The sequence below is a fragment of the Micrasema longulum genome, unplaced genomic scaffold (genome assembly GCF_059751315.1).
Source record: "Micrasema longulum isolate JH-2025_06_02 unplaced genomic scaffold, ASM5975131v1 h1tg000462l, whole genome shotgun sequence".
In the NCBI taxonomy this organism is placed as follows: domain Eukaryota; kingdom Metazoa; phylum Arthropoda; class Insecta; order Trichoptera; family Brachycentridae; genus Micrasema; species Micrasema longulum.
Genome location: NW_028277660.1, coordinates 71,424 through 94,308, shown reverse-complemented (window position 1 = coordinate 94,308; position 22,885 = coordinate 71,424). Strand labels below are relative to the sequence as shown.

Sequence of the window (22,885 nt, the reverse complement as noted above, 5' to 3'; positions counted from 1 at the left end):
GATTCTAGTTTTTCCTTTCCATATCATGATATATTTCAATTTTAACAGATGGAAGCTAAAATGCAGCACGTCTTGCTGCTACAGAGCGCATGGACGGTAAGTTATCTAGCCCCCATTTACATTATGTTTTAATTTGACAATGAAGTTTTGAGTCTAAATGATATTTTTAAAAAAAATATAAAAAAATCTTTTTTAAAATTGGAGTAAGATTTTAATAAGTCTTGCATCTACTGAGCGCATGCACCGTTGAAATTCTAGACCCCGTTTAATAAATTAAAGTATTTTATGGATGATATAATTTAACATACTGAAGCAAGATTACCAATCGTCTTGCAGCTACAAAGCGCATGGACGAGTAGAATTCTGGCAACTTAATATTACATCGATGAATTAAAAAAAAATAAAAAAACATTTGAGCGGAGTAGATAATTTGTCAAGTGTTCTTGCTTAAAGGTAAATAACAAAAATAAAAAATAAACGAAGCACTATTTAAACATTATGGTTAATAAAATAAAGAAATAAGTTTTCCTAACAAGACCAAACGCGTCACATTGTATACTAATCTATAATTTTTTTTAAAAAAAATGGAATTTAGTTGAAAAATAGTGTTTCATTTTGGGTACCTTACCAAATTTTAATATGGAATTCTACCAATAAACTGCATATACAATAAATAACATCAGCTTGTTTTCATTTGCACCCTATGGTGCATAGGGCACTGCATTGGTACACCAAATGCATCATATATTGACAATCTGTTACATAAAGGTAAGTTTTACGCTTTAGGCTCCGTTCCAAGAACAATGAAATATTTCAGTTAAAAAAACCGTCAAAATCAATATTTCACGTCCACCCCGCCAGGGATCGAACACAGGACCTCAAGAATGGTAGGCGAATGCGCCAAGCTCTACAAAACGAGGCGGATTTATCTCCACAAAATTTCCTCATTCGAGACCTTTACCTGAGAGCAGCAATCGAGTCGAAAACATTCGTCCAGGGTTCTGGTTTTATTTCACACGCAGAACTTCACCAGCCTCCGTGGTGTAGTGGTTAAGACGCTCGACTTACACACGGAAGGTTCCGGGTTCGATTCCCAGTAAGAAGCCAAAAATTACAAGTGATTTTTCTCAAGCCTTCTGGCCTGTTGTGGAGCAAAAAAATTAACATTTGTATTCTTCATCTGCCTGGACAAAGAATCTATACATAACTAATAATTAGGGTCTTAGAACGAGGTAACAAAGCGAACAAATGAGATCAACTCAAATTTCTATTTAAATTATTTTTAAAATGTGTAACAAAAATAACGTATGAAGAATTTAAAAATAAAATACAATTTTTCTACTTATTTACAACTTTTCATATCAGAAGATAGCAAATTGTTTAAAATATCTTTAACAGCTATATAATAATTACAAAGAGTAGCTAAAATCATTAAGTTTTAGTGCTTGGACATAGTGGCGAGCGTTTGCAGCGCGGCGCGGGCGTGGCGAACTCGATAGTTGTTTAACTTCACAAACATAAAAGATGGAGGAATTGAAAGAATACAGATGTTAAAATATAAGCAGAAAGGTGAATGTTACACAGTGTGTAAAGTGGCCACTCAAACCAGCCAATTGCAGGTCATAAGTCCTGTAAATGTCTACACTTCCATATTCCTTCTCAAAAATGTTTTTTCTCTGTTACGACAAATTAAGATATGAATAACTCCCTACGGAGGAAATCCAGCCTGTCTGCAAACATTTGGACATAATCAAAATGTTGTTGAATTCTGATTTTTATTTAGAAAAACTAATGTAACTCTCTGCATAGACTTCTGTATTACATTCTCTTATATAATTTCCATCTCGGTTGTAATATGTCAATCAAACATTATGATAACAAGTCCATGGCACCCGCGCCGCGCTGCAAAACGCTCGCCACTATGCCGAAACACTTACATTCATAATTTTTTTATCAAGTACTTGTTCATGCTGTGCCTAAGTCTGTATTTAAAATTACGCCTCACTTTTGTATGGTTTGAAAAGTTTTGGCTTTTCTTGAACTAACCCTGTTTGTTCTTCCAGCTTAAAATTTTGCTTTTGCTCAAAGTCCAGAAGCGAGCTGTGGACTGTCAAGTCTCTCCCGGAGCCTTGAAGATTATACAGGTCTTGTGCCTGATGATGCCTCAACACATCTCCATACTGAGGATAGCTTTTCTGTCCGATGTGGTTGAGGATTTTGTCCATGGGCTTGGATTCAGAGGTGACATCTCCGCTTCCGACGTGGCTGACCGGCGAGAGACTCAAATTCGAATTGACGCTGATCTCAGAATTGCACGGACTTTCGTTATTCTTCATCCTGCTCGACGAAACCGTGACAGGAGACGAGGAGTTTCTGGATGCGTCCAGATCCTTCTGACCTCTCGACGCCGTCGACAGATGATTGAGGTACGAGGATTGAGACACGGGATGAGAAAGATTGATCGAATGCAGCAGGTTCGCTGGGTACGCCGATCTGACGGGGCTTTGCGGCCGCGCGGTCGACGCGTTTTGCGGCAGCGCCGAGACGTTCATGGCCGAGTTGGCGGGGATGGGGTACGGGGCGTATCTCGCGTAGTGGTTGTAGGGGTTGAAGTGGTTCGGGTGTCCGAGGAGGTTCCCCGAGTGGTTCAGCAGCTGGGGGTTGGGGAAGTGCGCCGGCGAGTGGCCCAGCAGCGCCGGATTCGGCAAGCCCGGGTGGCCTAGGCCCGGGTAGGCGTACGGAAGAGCGACGGACGTGGCGGCGGCCTGCAGGATTGACGCGGCGAAGGCGGGGTCGCTGTAGACGGCTGCGTAAGGCCAGGCCACTGCAATTCTCTGCCTTTTATCCTTCATGCGACGATTTTGGAACCAGACCTGCCAAAAAAGAAAGTAATCAATTAGAAAGATACAAATTATTAAAGATTATTACGTTACAGAATTCAACAATGCTGCAAAGATATACCTGCATATTCACGAAGATGGATTTAACTTATTTTATTTTATAAAATAATTCAACAAAGATACAAAAGATCAAAATTTTAAACAATTTTATCGATAGGGCATATCTCTTGGAGCGTATTTCAATCAATTGTCCCGTAAAGTTGCAAGGCTGAGTTAAGCATTATCGACAAAATTAAGAAAGGTCTTTTGCGATGGTTCGGTCATGTGGAGCGAATGAATGATGAAAGAACGGCTAAAAAGATTTATGATGCGAATGTGTCTGGTTGTAGAAGTCGAGGAAGGCCGAGAAAGACATGGCATGATCAAGTACAACAAATTCTTGAAAGTGGTCATGTGAAAAGTCGGAATAATCGACGTGCGTGCATGAGAAGATGTATGAATGCGAAGGAAGCAAAGGAAGTGTGCCAGGACAGAGTGGTGTGGCGTTCTATCCTCTCTGCCTACCCCTCTGGGGAAATGGCGTGATGGTTAGTTAGTTAGTTAGTTAGTTAGTCCCGTAAAGTCAACACGACAAGTTCATTTTTTTTATAATTCATTGCCCAAAAAAAGTTATAAGAGTATGATACATTCTCAGGGTCTAACTTATAAACTTAGCATAAAGTTACGCCTAGGTACTAGGTATAGTGGTAGAATAAGGATGGTAATCTCATCCTTATTTTATCACTATGCCTAGGCGCAACTTTATACCAGGTTTGCAAGTAAGGCCCTGGTTGTTTTAACACGAATGCGTTTTGTTTATGTCGGTACCGACACTTGAAGGAGTTAAATCTGACACTTAAGCGCTCTCTTCAAAGTCAACCCGGACCACTTAACACGCTCGTGTTAACCTTAATAAAATTTAAACACACTTAATGTGTGTTGTGGATGCATCGCTTATATCTTATTTATTAGGAGATGAAATGGCTAAAATTATACATCTTTTTAATATCATTTGTGCCACTTGATAAAAAATGAGTTTAAAACTCTGGTACTCAAATAAACTTGAAGAAAGTAAGTACGATTAAAATGGTATATTATACACTTGTACAACCATCGCTTTCCTATGCACTAATTGGATGGGGGGGAGCTTTTAACAACCATATTAAACCATTAGAAACTGTTCAAAAATTTATATTTAAAAAAATGCTTCACAAAAATCGCACTTTTCTCTTTCCAATTGTTCCAAGTAGCTAAACTTTTAGACCTAGGACAAATATATTGTTTTCAATGATTAAAATATATATTTAAGAACCAAAATTTATTTACAAGTAATTCAAATAGATCAAGTCAAAGAAGGAATCGTGTGTTAGAAATACCACATTGTAAAACGAGGCTCGCACAGAGACATGCATATTTTATAGGCCCAAAAATTTTTAATTCTTTTTTTACTGATAATATTTCATTGATTCCAAACTTTCAAAATTTTCCTTCTTTTAAAAAACACGCACTATCCTGGATTCAAACTAAAGATATGAACTCGTTTTTTCTATGATTTATTTTGTTGCCCTTTAATAATAAGGAATTTTTTTATGTTCATTTGTTATAGTTCGTTGTAAAATGTTTTCCCTCTCTGTTGAAATAAATTTAAATAAAACTTTTATTTTATTGGTTGGTTGGAAGAAATTGCCATTTGGCAATAAGCCCGTAAATATACAATTAACACTGTGCACAAAAAGTCAAATAAAAACGTAATTCACCAGGCCTAGTGAAAAGAAAGCTTTAAAAATATTGGAATTTTAAGATTTAATGTTGATAAATATATCGACAAACATTAGAAAACCCCTTATCGTTTCTTTGTAATACAGAGCCAGGTGCGAAGTGCGGCAGACTTTATTGATATTAAAGGTTATAATGTGTTACCTACTGGGTTCTTAAGTTATAAACGTTTGTCGGTAACTTTACGGAACAGAAGTTACCTATAACTAAAGGTAATATTTATTTGTTAATGTTTTGTGTTCATTAGGCAACTGCGCTACGCAGAAAATAATATAATTTTAATTCGGTGGATGTATTTGTATTATAGTCTTCAAAATTTAGCTTGATTAAAATGACAGCTAATGTCAATAGTGATGGGAAATTAATAATCACTGATCATGTACTGATCAAATCGATTTCATCAGTTTTTTCGTGCAAACATGAAATTCTATTTCCGAAAATTGATATAAAATCGCAAAAACAAGCCTAATATGGTGTTTTTAAGACAATTATTCACAAAAAAATAAGATTTTTATAATTTTTTCATGAACAACATCAAATTAATTATTTTTTTATTCGATCAATTTGCCTCATCTCTAACGTTTTTGCAAAATAATGTAACCTTGTAAGAACGTCGTTAGTAATAAGGTTTAGTTTAGTTTTTTTTAGTTTAAAGCTGATTTTATATTTAATTTTTTATTTTATATGATTTTTTATTTTATATATGTTGATTTACGTGTCAAGTTAATGAAGCTTTATTATTATTTATGTAGAACGTAGAACCACATTTCTAATCAATATTTTATTTTGACCTGGCCAGGAATCGAACCCGGCGCCTCGAGCATGGTAGGCGAACGCGCCAACCACTACACCACCAGGCGGACGAATCTCCACTCGATTTCCTTATTCCGGATTTTTTACCTGAGAGTAGGTAGGCATCGAGTCAAAAAGACACGTCCAGGACTTTGGTTCTATTTCACACACTGCACTGTATTCTTAATCCTCCCGGACAAAAAAAAATAGAGATCACAAGTAGATAATTTTATCGCACGTTTGTCTGAGAAATCACAGTTCTCCATTTCTGTTGAGATTTGTGTCCAAAATATTCTTTTGTTCACGTCTCAATAAGTTATTAAACGAAATACGAAATAATTCTTACAAACTCAAGCAATTATAACTCTTACAGCAAACGTACACAGATATCAGATTCTCTCAACACCGGCAATAAAACGTACAAGCGAACGTGAGTCTTAATTAGCGATGTCATAAAGGCCATAATTGCCGGCGGCTCCTTTGAAACGGGCCATAAAACCGCGCGCGATTGTGGCCCTTGTGTAAAGAAACTTAGAGGTGATAATTGCGTGAATAATGTCTATTGATAAAAGCATGATTAGCACTTGGGTTATTTTGATAGAATTAGCGCATGCGTGGTGAAAGGCGGCAAATCGTTTGAATATAGAATAATGAAAAATTTTAAGTAATGGATACCTATTACTTATATTATTATACCTTTGTTTGCATTGTGGTTTAATGGAAAGTTCGTCAAATTTTATAATAAATTATGTGATATTGAGTTGTTTCTCAGCTTTGCTCTGTAGCTAAATCACAAATGACATTATCAAACATTATCAAACGAACTATTTTTTTATTCGATCAAATTACATTGATCAATTTGTCATCTCTAACGTTCTTGCAAAATGATGTAACCTTGTAAGATCATCATGTTATATTTAAAGGACTATAGTTCACTAATATGGTCTTTCCATTTTGAGTTTTGGTCTATGTAGACCTTGATAGTCCGGCTCTTTTGTCAGAGTTATCATTAAATGTCCCCGGCTACCGCACCCGTCACACGTCGAGCTCTCTATTTCATGTGCCAGCAGTTCGTACGAACTATGCCCAGAACTCTCCACTTATACGTTTTGCTAGTGAATATAATTTGAACTTTCCCCTTATTGATCCATTTGATTGTAAAAAAATAACATTTAAAATGCGCGTCTTAAAACATTCTTTTTTGTCTTATACTTAGTTTCAGTAATAAAGTTTTATTTTATTTTATTAAATTTTATCTCTATTTCTTAATATTTTATATATATTTATATTTTCGATACCTGACACCCTCTTTCCAATATAACACCCACACACCCACCCTCTCACTCACTTACACTCACACAAACACACTAGTATGTATTGTACGTGTATTTAATGTATTTCTGTGGATATCTGTCATTGGTTTTATTCTCTGTATATGTTATTTGTTATATTTGTATTACATGTATTACTGTTGATATCCCCAATAAATAAAATAAAAAAATATATAAAAAAAACCTAGATATTTAATTTTATCTGTTGTATCAAATACTGAACATGTTAGATCGCAGTTTGTTTTGTTGCAATTGCTTTAGTGGATAACTATTATTTTTATTAATAATTATAGTTTGTGAGAGAAAAAATATGAATAAAATAAATATGATTTTATTGCATGTGACTTTTACCTTGATCGTGGACTCCGGGAGGTTCAATTGAGCTGCTAGTTCACACCGCCGTGGCCTGCTGACATAATTCTCCTTGAAGAATTCCTTCTCCAGCCTCCCCAGCTGCTCCCTGGTGAAGGCAGTTCGATATCGCCTTATGTTGGGGTCGTTGGACGAACCAGACCCGTGCATCTCTGGCCCAGGACTAACACAATCTGAAATACAAAAGAATACAGTTAATATTTCTGTGGGGGTCAAAGCAAATTGGTCCTGCCACGCAGGCGTGCAAAAAAGAGCAACGACTGCAAGAAGAAACTCAGCGTTTTCTTATGGATACTAGTTGCGCCACATTTACTATGTTTATTGTGCATTGCACTGGGAATCACACTGGCTACGTTTTCGACAGAGGGTAGAATACAAACTTCGTTGGCTTATGTACAAGTCACTGCACAACTCTGCTCCGGAATATCTAAGAGAACTCTGCATTCCAAATAAACTAGCTGACAGATGTCTTACGCTTAGATCAGCTACATCTACGTCGGAAGGAAAAGTTATTTTACCTCTACGCAATCAGCGCACTAACGCACATTTGTCACACACATTCGCCTGAGAGATCGCATTTATACAGCATTCACCTACTTTCATCCCTGTTTTTCCAAGTCTATACTTCGCTCCCATACATCAGGATTGGGACCAAGACTCCATTGTAAACTGCTAATTTTGTCTCTTGTGACAAACATTTATTTGCCAAGGTTGATTTAAGTGCACCGTTCACTTTGTTCCCGGCACTCACCCTCCTTTCAATATCTTTCTCAGTCATTACATCCCCGTAAACATACTTCCCTGATGCACAAATTCCTCTACCTGTTTTAGTATAACTCCATTCACAGTAATTTCACATTTAGTCATACTGTGAGAGTTATATATGTGTATACAGGGTGTTCTTTAAACCCTGTCACATCCAAAACCACAATGATCAGTATAGGCAAGAAGACATATTAGCATATTTAAAAAAAATATTTAGAACAAAGACAATTTTAAAAATATTTTTTAAAAAAAGGTAATAGTTGCTTTCTTCTGCAGGGGAGAAGTGAGAGGAGCGTGGCGCTGTGTCAGACTCCCCTCTTCCCCTCCTCGTTTCTCCCCTACAGAAGTAAGCAACCATTTGCTTTTTTGATATTTTAAAATTTTTATTGATTCTAAAAAATATTTTCATGTGCCAATATGTCTTCTTGCTCATACTGATCATCGTGGTTTTGGATGTGACAGGGTTTAATGAACACCCTGTATATGTGTGGTGTATGTGAATATATATTTGAAGTACTTGTAAATACATTTTGGTTCTTAAATATACATTTAAAATATGAAAATCAGTTACCTACTCGCTAATATTTTGGCGAAAATCTTAAAGCGAAAAATCAAATAATATGCATATTTTTTTTTGCATGCATTCCTCTACAAAACTTGTTACTTTTAGCGTCCGTCCGACATATTATTATATTCGTCATTATTAGGACTAATTTGAATCATAATAACGACTGTATTAAACGGTAGCCGAAAGGTAGGGTCGTAAAACTTTGTTTTACAATCCCGCGTTCGAGTCCCGCGTGGGTAGGCCACTTCGCGAGTCAACACTAATGGAGTATTAGGCGGGTTCCCCGATAGCCAGCGGCCCTTTTGTAGTTGCGGTCCTTTTGAGGGACGCAGTTTTTTTAGTTATTCACTTCCCTACCTAATTTTGAACTTACTACTAAAATCTCACCCACGTGATAAAGGTTTCAGCTCCACAAAATTCAACCGATGGAAGAGTTGAGGAAATGTGGATGTTTAAACATGGGCAGAATGGTGAATGTTACACAGTGTGTAAAGTGGCCACTTAAACCCGCATGACAGGTCATAAGCTCTGTAAATACTTAAACTTCCATATTTACTTCTTTAAAATGTCTTCCGTCTCTGTTGCAACAAATTAACAACTTTAGATGTACGAGTATTATAATTTAAAGGATAGGCAGTGCACACATTTAAGTCCTTAAAATATAGCTTGATTTAAATGACAGCTGCCAAATTCATCTCAAATTCTTTTATTTTTTCTTCTTTATAAATTTGTATACTGGAATTTATTTTATAAAGAGTGTATACTGTATAAACCTAAAATATTTTTACTTTAATAATTAATCTTTGTACTATTTTAAGAGGCTTTCATATATTCGCATATGCGCCACCCCACCCTACAATACCATATTGTAACAAATATTGTACAATTGAGTTATAAGCTATTTTTAAATTATTGATTTTTAAAATATTTTTTAATCTAATAAATATGTATTTACATTTTCTAATACGTTTAACTACAGTCCTTACAATTTAGCTTGATTAAAATGACAGCTGTCAAACTCATGTCAATAGTGATTGAAAATTACTGATCACTGATCATGTACCAATCAAATCGATTTTATCAGTTTTTTTCATGCAAACGTGAGACTCTGTTTCCGAAAATTGAAATAAAAAACGCAAAAACAAGCCTATTATAGAGTGTTTAAGACGGTAAATTATTTACCAAAAAATAACACATTTATACTTTTTTCATGAACAACATCAAATAAATTATATTTTTATTCGATCAATTTACATTGATCAATTTGTCCCATCTCTAATGTTTTTGCAAAAGAATGTAACCTTATTTTATTTATTTATTTGACACTTTATATACATATACAATATACATACATGGGCATATTGCCTTAAGGCAATTTTTTTTACCTACCCAAACCGTTTAGTTTGAGAAAATTATGAATACATGGACATATTGAATCTTACAATTTTATTCAAAAATTAAAAAGAAAGACTAACAAAATAAAAATATATTAAAACAATTAACACTATGCTATGAAGAGAGGAGAGGGGTTGGGAAGGAAAGAAGAAGGATAAAGGAACAATTTAAATATTTAGATGGTGACATTTTAATCTTGACTTAAATGTAAATAAAGAAGGAAATCTCTAACATTAGTGGGTAGATTATTCCAGAATCGAGCGGCAACTACTGTGAAAGAGGATGCAAGAAAACCTTGTAAGAACGTCGTTAAAAATAAGTTTTTTTTTTTTTTTTTTTTGTTTTAAAGATGATTTAATATAATTATGCTGATTTAAATGTCAAGCATTGCATTAAAAAAATAAATTAACACGCCAGATACGAACGATTTTTCGTGTGTCAATATAAATCACTCCTTTGACGTTACTACAAAGTTATGTCGTCACTTTTGCCGACAGTTGTCATTCTAATCAAGCTATATTTTAAGGACTATAGTAAAAGCCTTTAAGCCGTTAAGGACTTTAAGAAACATTAACACAGCATACGTAAATAAACAAAAAAAACACTTAAAACGCATCTAGTCAAAAGTTACCGACGTTCACACAGACCACTTGAAGACAAGCAGCATTGTTGTAAAAATGACAAATATGAGCGGAAATAAATTAATGTTTCTTTAAGTGGAAGATCGGCTTTTTTCCTAAGGGTCTTTGTATTACCATCTTGAACAGGGGTTCCCAATTTGATTTTACAAAGATATATATGAAAAATAAAAGTATTTGATGTTAACATTAGTTGTGTACGTTTTTTTTCAAATTTAAAAATGAGCACCGAAAGTAAGACTAAATGATAAACGTTATACGTCGTTCGGAAGAAAATTTTCTGCGCTAAAATATACTGTTTTGCAGTAATTTATTGCATCTTCACCGTACACCGCGCAAATATCACGAGCATCTTTGGCAGCTTTGTTACCTCGATTGAAAACGAATATAAAGAATGAGGAAGTTCAGTGGTTTTTTTTATTGTTTTATTTGTTAATAGACTATTAAACTAAGTCAATTTTTTTTTTTCAATTTTTATGTATCGTATTATCAGCGCTACGATTTTTTAAAGTTGTGTATTTCTGAAATAACTCCGCGTGTAACGTCAGAGGTTCATTTCCGCTTAGTCTCATTCAGTTCTTCCCATTGGTCCAAAATCGACAAGCAGACCGGAAATCTTCCATAGCTCTCAGATCATAGGTTGATTTACATGAACCAGTGACGTCATTCAAAGTAGTGCGTTTTTATCAAAATATTTTATTTTTTTCTGTACATATTCAAGAAACTTTGCAGTACAATTTATTGCTCTAATTTTTACCCCGCGCAAGAAAACATTTTTTGTATCCAATTTCCCGTAGGGCTGAAGTTCCTCTTTGTCGAAAGTGATTACTTTCGTCTAATAGGCATTCCATTTTGAAGGCTCGTAATAAAATTAAATAATATGTGTAATGTAAAAGCAAATACAACATTTTGTAAAGCAGAGACTTTCCCTTTGAATGACGTATCACATTTACCATTTTGTTTTATTTTTCGTGCTCGTTTTTTAATTTGGAAAAAAATAGACACAACTTATGTTAACTTATGTAAAATCATAAATTTAAGCGTAGAGGAAATTTAAATAATAAAAGAAAGAATTTTCGATCGGATTGTCACATGATAGTAAAATATTAAATACTTAAAATGCCGAAAAAAAATTGTGAAATGGATTTAAAAAAATTAATTGTATTGTCGAAATCAGTATGGGTATTGTGGAAAAAATATGTTCAATAAATTAATATTAATAAATAAAATAAATGGACAAAATATGGCAAAGCGTTTACGCTCCTGATGTAAAAAAAGGCCTTTTTAAATTGAAGTTCCAAGTTCCTTATTTGAATATGACATTTAAGTGTTTTTTTTTGTTCTGCTCGATATTCGAATTTAAATCCGGTCGCCAGGAAGTGTCTCCCGTCTCCCGACCAATTAGCGCATAGCGACGTGTTCACAGTTACACTGAAATGTTTTTCGTGTTATTTCTTTTAGTATTTTTTTGAAAAGAGAAGTATTAGAATTATTATTTTATTTAATTTATCGGGCTGATTTTAGTGAAGTTAAAGAGCTGAAACCTTTATTGTTGTGAAGAGACAGTCAGATGACACTATACGAGTTAGAGAAGAAAGAGGAATTGTGGATGGGTATTAAGAGAGTGCCTTGAGAATTAGAACGAGGAGGTAAACCATGAACTGATAAGCATTGACGGAGATGTATAGGAGCGTTAGGACTATGAAGTACATTTAACAGAAGTGAGAGGGAGTGATAGTCTCTCCGATGTCTAATTTTAAGCCATTTCAGTTGCCTACGATAATCATACATGTGGTTATATTTCTTAAGACCAAAAATGTACTTTATGCATGCATTCTGAAGTCAAGTGAAGTTCAAGTTTATCGAGTTGCTTACAGCTTAAATCAGTCATGGAAACATCAGCGTAATCTAGAATGGATAGTAGTAATGCTTGTACAAGGGTACATTTAGTATAAATGGGTAAGAATTTTTGCAACCTTCTAAGTGAGCGTAGACTGAAAAATATTTTGCGGCTTAATTCATTAGTATGAGCTCGCCAGCAGAGATGTTCATCCATTTGTACTCCTAGATTGTTTACGGATTTCCTGTATTGAATATTTGTACCATTGACATTAAGAGGATTAAGTGAAGATACGTCCAGCTTACTAAGCAATCTTTGACTACCCGCAAACATAATTTGTGTTTTAGATGGGTTTATTAATAAAGAAAAGGTAAAAGAATTACGTTTGTTTTAGTCAAATATGCAGAGCAAAATTCACGTTTTGACTGTGTCCATAACTCAAAATCGATAAATTTTGAGTTACAAGTCTTTTACTCAATGTGCGATATGGCTATCTGTTTCTCTTTTGAATTGGCGCGCCAGCGCATGCGCGCAGGCAATTAATAATCCAATTGTCACATTTCGCGCAATTAATTCTGTCAAATTGACAATTGCCGCCTCCCCCGATCGGCCTATTTAGGGATGTCCGGTCGGGTGCGCGAAATTAGCCACAATGGAGACGTACCTAGGACATACCCTGGCGCGTGCCGATTAGTGATGTTACCGGATCTTTATATTACGCTTTTATTAGGGCGACAAATGGCGAATGAATTGCTTAGATCGGTACTAAAGATTCGCGCGGTTTATTTTTATCTATTGTCATAGACAACGAATTTACTTAGATCATTTGTTAACATTTATTTATTTTATATTGTAAAACGAGGCTAGCACAGAGACCTGCATAATTTATAGGCCTAAAAATTTTGAATTATTTTTTTACTGGTAATATTTCATTGATCCCAAATTTTCAAAATGTTCCTTCTTTTAAAAAACACACACTATCCTGGATTTATCGTTGTTTCTTATATTATATCATTGTTTCTACTGTTGGTATTAGGAAAATGGTTTTTGCGAGGGATTCAGTACTATGACGAAAAGTAATTTCGCCTGAGTTCGATAGGGATCATGTTAGGATCTGTGTTAGGATTTTGCCGGTAGTGTCTTGATAATTTGATGTTCCTCTGTGAGTTGTTATAGATACGTATTGTTTTTCTTCTGTTGATTGAGTGCATGTTTGTATTGGGCAAATTATTCTAATGTTTCCTATATGTATTTGGGTTTCGTGTCGTTTGATTGATTTGTTTGTATTACTACGTTCTTCTTCCTTTCCGAGGCGGGATCTGGAGCGTGCGGCCGCGGTCTCAATTTGGAACTAACACTGTATTCCTCCACTGTAATACTGGGAAATTAGAAAAAGGCGATTGTGCTGACCATGTGTATTTGATTGATCACAAACTGACCACACTGCAGTGAGGGGTACAATGAAAGTTTTTAAAGTTTATTTGTTTTGTTATTTTCGCGGTTTGATTGTAAAGAAATATTAAATTTTCGCTTAATTAGTTTTTAAAAAAAATAATTGATATTGATATGCGAAACTGAAGAAAGACTCAAGTCTTTATGAACAGTTTCGGGAAAGGGGTGGATGCTTTCATATCCTGGATTTAAACCAAAGACATGAACTCTTTTTTCTATGATATATTTTTTTGCCCTTTAATAATAAGGAATATTTTATTGTTTCTTTAACATTTTTATTTACTTTTTTCATTACTATAAAATAAAAAAGTACCTTATAATCTTTTACAGAATATTTCCTTTTCTCTTTCTTATTTAACACAAAAATATTATACCTGTCTATTTATTATAGGAGCAAAATTTCATAATCACTTTGTGGGATTTTTGTTTACTATTTTTACTGTTAATATGTATTTTATTGCTATGTAATTATAGTTATTTTTTTTAATACTTTGTTTTACCTCTTATGTATATTGTAAAAAAAAAAATTCGTCAACAATGATTAAATGACAAAATAAAGATATGGTTTAAAGACAGACCAGCAAAGTTTCTAAATAAAAATCATACATATTAAATTGTGGTACTACAAAAGGGTGTGTTTGTGTGTATTTGTATAAGAGTAAGTGTGGAGTTGTGAGGGTGTGTATTTGTGTGTGAGTAAGTGTTCAGGTGTGTGTGAGCGTGAGCATCATTAGATAGCAAGTGGGAGCGTATCGCAGCCACAGAGATGGAGCCTTAATTTATTTTCAAATAAATTAAGGGGCATGTTAAATATATCGATAGATGAAAAAAAATCATTATAGTTTGAGCAAGAGCATTAAACCCATCAAAAACTGAACCACTGTGGGTGGCTTCAGCCAGACGACAGAATTTGATCCAGGATACGGCTCTACCCAATGTAGGGAGTACCGCTTTACCCACCGTTAAACTACTGGGAGTTTTACTCAATTCTGACCTTTCTCTTGACGCTCAAATTAGTAGAACGATAAGTTCATGCTTCTACCAGCTGAGACAAATTGAATGCATACGCAAAAATTTGCCGGTTGATGCCGCCCGTCAATTAATAAATGCGTTTGTAGTGTCTAGAGTCGATTATTAGTCGACGTCTTACGCTTACGCGAGAGAAAAAGTTATTATATCTCTACGCAAACAGCGTACTAAGTTTGGTGAACGCGCATTTGCGCAATGCTCTCCCAGCAGAGGTGCGAGGCTATGAGAGTGAAGTGATATTTCGAAAGAAACTTAAAACCCACTTGTTCTCTAAAATCATTGGAATAAATCCTTAGGTGACAAAGTACATTGATTACTTAAATTAAAAAAAATACAATTTAAAAATTGTCCTTAAGGTATTATATTACGGAAATGGCGCTATATAAGTTATTTATAATTTTTGTAAGGTGATTCTAGAATCACCTTACAAAAATAATGAAAAAAATTATTAAGACATTAAATTGCAGAGATACAACTTAATACTCATATAACATTAGATAATTAGCTAAGTCACACCTAAACAAAAGACATTTTAGTGTTTACAAAGGATATAAATAAAATGGTTATTCTTTTCATCAAATTAGCCCGAAAAGGGATCAGAATACACCCCAATGTCATTAAATGGGCTTTGGGTCAATCCTGTTAACTTTGCAAATAAACTAAAATAAAATCATCGCTAAATAGATGTTTGCACCCTTCGAGGTAAACTACCCGACCTAATGGAGATTAACAATGTGCGGTTAACATTTCAATACACCGATTCTTGGTGAATGGTGAATCCATTCCATGGTGTACATAATGGGGTTTTCACTGTAAAGCTGTTGTCGGCGAAGATAATAATGTATGTCAAATAAACAACGGTTTATCCCATTTAAATGAGCGACCAGAAATAGACAATAGACGTTAGCACAAAATGAAATATATTGGATTATTTTTATGTCCTGATAGAACATTAAATACTGTCTTTTGTCAAAGTAATGATGACAGTTATTTTACATTTTTTGCTCTGTAAAAATACCGAACCACGCTTGCGAATTGTAGAAACTTGATTAAAAAATATGTGTTCGTTCATTGTGAAACCATGAATTTGCTGCGTGATAAGTTTGCCGACAACATTATTTTCGGAAATAGTCCTGTTAATTATTGGTCTGCACGATCCTATGATTTGGCGCAATTAGATTATTTCCTATGGTGCGACAAACCAACAATCCTTAAAGCATTGGAAGCCGATAATATATTATTACATTTCCGGGGCGAACCGTGTATAGAAGCGATTATGCGCAGCTTACCATTATATTTGACTAACCGCAATAATGTTTTATTGTAACTTTATTTACCGAAAAACAAATTAATAATCAACATTTAATTAAAATCAGTTTTTATTTTTATCCTAATATAAATATAAATTTTAATAAAGCGCGCCAGCGCCTGCGGTGAGCCAAGAAACTAGCCGATCATTCCAGCTTATTTTTTCATACAAATAAGCATACTATATTTTGAATGTATTAACCCCAGTGCGGGTTTTTCTCCTAGATTAAACTTGCAGATTACACAAATTATTTGAAGATTCTTGATTTGGAAAACAGTATTTCAAACATTGTTTCTTAAGGACTATTTTTCTTTGAGATGGTACTTTTGACATAAGACCATAATTACTTTCATGCATCATATTGCAGGACATATAGCGCTCCACGCGGCCGTTTTTAGCACTATTAACTACTACAACATTTCGGCCAGTTGACATTTCAATTGAATACAATGTGGCATTTTTTAAATATTTTTTTATTAACTATATATTAAAGTAATGGATAATAAATCTTTATAAAATAATCTATCACGAAGTTAAATCGTTTGAGTTGATTTCATGGATGAGAGTTGTATCACACAGAACCACAGAAAAATATCAATTTATCGTATATATTACTTACATTATATTATGTACCTTCTATGTAGGTACAAATATATGATATATTTTAATAGCTTACCTGTAAATAAAATCACCATTCGCCACTGTTACATTCACTATTTCGCGAATAACGTAGGATTTGGTGTAAAAATTGGCTAAACATTAGACTGACAGAATGCGTTACGTAACTGTTTTGCGGAGACCATTTTTCGGATGTTATTTTCAAAAGGTAACTGTGTATTTTTACTCTTTAGAACACAATAAAAACAATCTCATTCCAACAAATATTTTGCTTCTTTTATAGTATTTAAATTTGAACATTGGTTAAAAGTCGTTGCTAAAATTTCGGATGGTTAAATGTGAAGCAAATCGATAAACAAAACTTTCAACATTGATCATTTATTGATGGATATTCCTACAGAAAAAACGAACCGTCTACTTCGTTTCTTAATGTTTGTTCTTATCTTGTAAAAAAGTTACTACTGCTACTACTTTAGCATTATTTTTAATATAAATTTTTGAACAGTTTCTAATGGTTTAATATGATTGTTGTATGTTCCCCCCCATCCAATTATTTCATAGGAAAGTGATGACTGTACAAGTGCATAATATACTATTTTAATCGTATTTAGCTGGGCGTAAATACTTAGTCTTTTGAACATAGGTTAAATATCTTAGTTTATTAACAATTACTTCAAGATGATTATTAGCAGTTATTACATATGTCAAGATTACAATATTTATTATGAAACATTACATTAAGAGAATAAGAGGAAGAAGATTTTGAGTTGTAAAATGGAATAAACAGTGTTTTATTACAATTTATTTACTCGGCTATTTCATCGTACGGACTGGCAGCGTAAAATGGGTTAACATAATAATTATATTCTGACATTTCCGCCATTTTGTGCAAATTCAAATTCGTTCTTTTCCACAAATTACGCAGACGACAGACGACATTGTACGCCGGACCCAGTTTTATGACGGAAAGAGATGTCTTCTATGGAAAACGAGATAATAGAGATGTCCTAATTGCACGCCGTAAAAGAAATGCGATTAGTGATGTGCCGACAGACGCGATTGTAAACATTTATTGGGGTAATTTGTGACAGTCGCATAATTTTTGGTTTGGCTTTGGGCGTTTGCTAATGTTGTTTAAGTATTAATATGCTTTCTAGAAAATTATAAATAATATAATCAATAAGTGACTTGATTTTATTACGGAAGGGTATACGAGTTCTAGGAAGGATATGAAATAAAGGAAATTTTAAAATACCTAAAAATTAAATTTAAGTATTGCTTGGAGTCGTTTAGCCGACAAATTTTATTGGGTAAGAGATAAATATTTTCAACGATGTTTTGAGCATGTCTTAATGTTTGCAGACAGGTTGGATATCCTTCCTAGGGAGTTATTTAGACCACTCAACTACATTATAAAGATTTCAGCTCCTTTACTTCACAAGAGTTAACAGATGGAAAAGAGGAAATGGGGTTGTATAAACGTGGGCAATTTGGTGGATGTTACACAGCGTATAAAGTGGCCACTCAAACCAGCCAAGATAGATATTTTAATAATCGTTAAAAAAAATTATACAGCGTCACTGTCTTAACAAAACACTTTAAGAAAGCTTGACTAAGGAATTATCAACATATTACAAAAGAGATGGATAACATTTTAAAGAAGGTATGTGGAAGTCCAGGCATTTACAGGGCTATTAACTTATCATAAACTAGTTTATTTATTTATTTTATAAAAACAAACAGTCGACAATGATATAAAAACATAAAAAAGATACGGTTTAAAGACAGACCAGCGAAGTTTCCAAATAAAAATCATACATATTAAATTGTGGTACAACCAAAGGGTGTGTTTATGTGTATTTGTATGAGAGTAAGTGTAGAGGTGTGTGTTTGTGTGGAGTAAGTGTTCAGGTGTGTGTAAGTGTGAGCATCATTAAATAGCAAGTGGGATCGTATCGCAGCCAGAAAAAATGAGTCTTAATTCATTTTAAAATAAATTAAGGGGCATGTTAAATATATCAATATATGAAAAAAACTATAAAGTTTGAGCAAGAACGATAGAGGAAAGAGTTTGAGTTGTTAAAAAACAATAAAACGTTTTGCACTTACAAAATTATTTTTTTACCCTTGAAAATAGACGCAATATATCTAAATTACTCTACATATTTAAATAAATTATTAAATAATAAAGTAGACTCTTTTAACCTACTCTCCAATATTAATCTTAATGTCCCCTTCGCGTGACAAGAAATAAGTATTTATTCCATTGTAAATAATCTAGGTATTTTAAACATTTTCGTTGAACATTTTCAATGACCAAGTTTAAGTGGGCACTTCACAAAATGTGTGACACTCACCATTCCGCCTATGTTTGATCATCCACATTCCTTCATTCTGTTGATTTTCGTCAGTAAAGCATAATTACATAGCAATGAAATACATATTAATAGAAAAATGGTAAACAAAAAATCCCACAAAGGCATGGCCTGTTCGTGGGTATACAAGAAAATGCTAATGAATTTTTGCTCCTATAATAAATAATGGACAGTTATAATATTTTTGTGTAACATAAGAAAGAAAAAATAAAATATTCTCTAAAAGATAATACAGTATTTTATTTTTATTGTAATTAAAAAGGGAAATAAAAAATATTAAAAAAAAACACAAAAATATTCCTTATTATTAAAGGGCAACAAAATAAATCATAGAAAAAAGAGTTCATATCTTTAGTTTCAATCCAGGATAGTGCGTGTTTTTTAAAAGAAGGAAAATTTTGAAAGTTTGGAATCAATGAAATATTATCAGTAAAAAATGAATTAAAAATTTTTGGGCCTATAAAATATGCATCTCTGTGCGAGCCTCGTTTTACAATGTGGTATTTCTAACACACGATTCCTTCTTTGACTTGATCTATTTGAATTACTTGTAAATAAATTTTGGTTCTTAAATATGTATTTTAAACATTGAAAACAAATATTTGTCTTAGATCTAAAAGTTTAGCTTCTCGAAACAATTGGAAAGAGGGAAAAGTGCGATTTTTGTGAGCATTATACAGTTTCTAATGGTTTAATATGGTTGTTGTAAGCTCCCCCCCATCCAATTATTCCATAGGAAAGCGATGACTGTACAAGTGCATAATATACCATTATACCATTTATTTTTACACTCTATAGATATTTATCATTGGCTTATCTTTATTGTTTTGATTTTTTGATTGATTATTTCTCATGGAAACTGAGACAATCAAAAATCTCAAAAAAGTGCCCAGTTTTATCTGCCGACTTCGGACGTACGGTTAACAAATACGAAAAATAATTTTGAAAAACGGAAAAGATTCGGACACAGAAAATTTAATTTTGATACTCTTTCTTTAAAGAAACAATAAAATCGGTTTCGTTTTGGCGTGTGGAAAACGGCACAGCGAAACGTCGAGAAAAATTAGTCCGACGTGCAGTAGGTAGATTATACAGTCAGCGTAAAAACATATGAAATCATTGGTGAGAATTTCAACATGTTCTTTTGTAAAAAAAAAAAACATTTTTACTAATATCTCAAACATGGAGTTATAATATACCAGGGGTGGTATTCTGAACGCAAAAGCGCGCACAGCAAATGTGTTTTAACGCGCATTTACGTACTAAATACACGCAAACAAAGCGATCTCTTCGCGCGTAATTTTGTTCAGAATACCAGCCCAAAAGGCGCGTAGAATCGATTTTGCATACATCGCACTGTGTCCGAAAATTGCCAAATGCCCCCCCCCCCCCTCTGCACGATATTCCACCTGCGCGCATGCGTGAAGTGGCCGCGTAATGTTGCCAAACCGCGAACAATATATTATCATAACAGAAATATTCGATTATTTTGTGTTATGTTTTATGACAAAAAATATTTTGCTAAATGGACCATAATAAAAAACTAGTACTTTTATTAAGCAAACGTAAATAAAATAATAAGCAAACGTAAAAAAAAATAATTAAATAACCATTTAGTCATTAAGTCAAATCAATACAGTTTAATATTATACTACGGCTTATAAATTGTCGGCCTCGTGGTGTAATGGTCACCGCGTTTGTTTACCATGCAAGAGGTGTCGGGTTTCCGACGTGGTTGATGTAAAATATTAATTAAAAAGGGTGTTTTTAAACTAGAATATTTTATAGTCTCTGGACTGGTATCTGAAGTGTAAAACTGATCATCTGATCATCTTGCCTTCATGGAACAAAAATGATCAAGATACGCTGCGATTGGTGTACCAATACAGTGCCCTATGCACCATAAGTTGCGGATATGGAATGATTATGAAATTAATAGAAATCCGGGCAAAAATTCGACTACCCTGGCAATACTAACAAAATGTCCGCCTTGTTTTACTATCAATCTGACAGTGGGTAAAATAATCGAATTCTTTATCATCATCATTCCCTTTCCGCACCTAATGGTGCATAGGGCACTAGATTGGAATACCAATCGCAGCATACCTCGATCAATTTTGTTACATGAAGGTAAAGTGATCAGTCTTACGCTTCGGGTACCAACCAGTCCAGGGATTATTTATTTATTTTATTAACATAAACGGCAAATCTGCCTTTTAACATTTATAATACTACATATTTGGATTATAAAAATATACTAGTGTGAAAACACCCCTTCAAATAAATTCTTCGAAAATCTAATTTATTATTAAATTTTGTGTAGAAATACGTATGCTTTTAGTTCTTAAAAATGTTTATATTACTTTTTTAATTTATAAAATTTTTCGTTTTTCTTTGTAAAGAGAAAAATAGAAACCTGCTGGCTAACCGGTTTCGCGGTTAAGTGGGTTCCATTATTTTTACTTATATGTTTTCTGTTCATGTTTACCTTTTTAAATAAAAATAAATACCAAAAAAAAAATACAAAAATCATACTATTTGTGAATTTGCTACTTACACATGAAATATGATCGCACTCTATTCCTTTCAATCCCAGCAGTATTTTGACACTTTAAAACGACACAACACGGCGTACCTATTAAATTTAAATCGGCAGTCGCGTACTAAGCGCGAGAGTGAATAATGGCCTCGCGGCTTCTGGAGTATTAGAATTCTAAGGTCATTTTAAAATATTTTTTAAATCCTACCTTTGCTCTTTGGCGAGTCTGGAGGCGAGTGGCTGCCCATCCCGGTGTACTGCGAAGGCATCAGGTCGACGACGATCGAGGGGTTATTCGAGTTTTTATGCACGTCCACACCGTAATTCCTAAAACCCTGCATGGCGAACGTTCAACGACACTAGATACAGTTCAAAAACTCCGGAAATCGTCCAGTTTGTCACTTTAAAACATAACGCCGACGCGCACTCAGTCTGACAGCAGCTTATTATAATGTCAACTAATTTGTTTTGGTTTTAAAACAGATTCTTCGATTCGAATAGAAATTGTAACGAACTGTCAGGCGTCCTGCCAAAATCGATGTCAACGACTGATTAACTCAACTCGCCAGAGCGTCCCTATATACAAAAATTCTAACCTCACTTCGAGGAGGAGCGTTCGTTACAGGGCCGTAGCCAGACTTTGTATTCACGGCGCGTTTAACCCTCCCTCCCCGGTGATGTGTAGCTATAGTCCTTAAAATATAGCTTGATTAGAACGACAGCTGTCAAGACAATTATTCACCAAAAAATAAGACATTTATACTTTTTTCACGATAAACATTAAACGCATAATTCTATTATTCGATCAATTTACATTGATCAATTTGTCATCTCTAACGTTTTTTCAAAATTATGTAACCTTGCAAGAACGTCGTTAAAAATTAGGTTTATTTTAGTTTTCTTTTAGTTTTAAAGCTAATTTTATATATAAATGTTGATTTATGTTTCAAGAATTGTATCAAAAAATAAATTAACACGCCAGATTCAAATGATTTTTTCGTTCACTCCTTAGAGGTCATTACAAAGTTATGTCGTCAGTTTTTTTTCTGACCACTGTCATTCTAATTATGCTATATTTTAAGTTTATCATATAAATAAAAGACGAGTGATACTTAAATCCACAAATTTGGAATATCCAGTCACCGGTTTCATCGCTTTCGCGACATCTTCGAGACTGGTATATTTATTAAGGAGTTCAATGTATTTA

At 33.8% G+C, this 22,885-nt stretch overlaps 1 protein-coding gene across 1 annotated transcript; it reads right to left on the bottom strand.

The window, feature by feature from the left end:
- Positions 1-1,614: 1,614 nt before the first annotated feature.
- Positions 1,615-22,211, bottom strand: eve (homeobox protein even-skipped). Its single transcript, XM_088226696.1, has 3 exons — positions 21,887-22,211; positions 7,130-7,323; positions 1,615-2,873 (listed from the first exon to the last, which is right to left on the bottom strand). The coding sequence occupies exons 1-3, from the start codon at positions 22,017-22,019 to the stop codon at positions 1,995-1,997; spliced, it is 1,206 nt and encodes a 401-aa protein (XP_088082822.1). The 5' UTR covers positions 22,020-22,211; the 3' UTR covers positions 1,615-1,994.
- Positions 22,212-22,885: the final 674 nt, after the last annotated feature.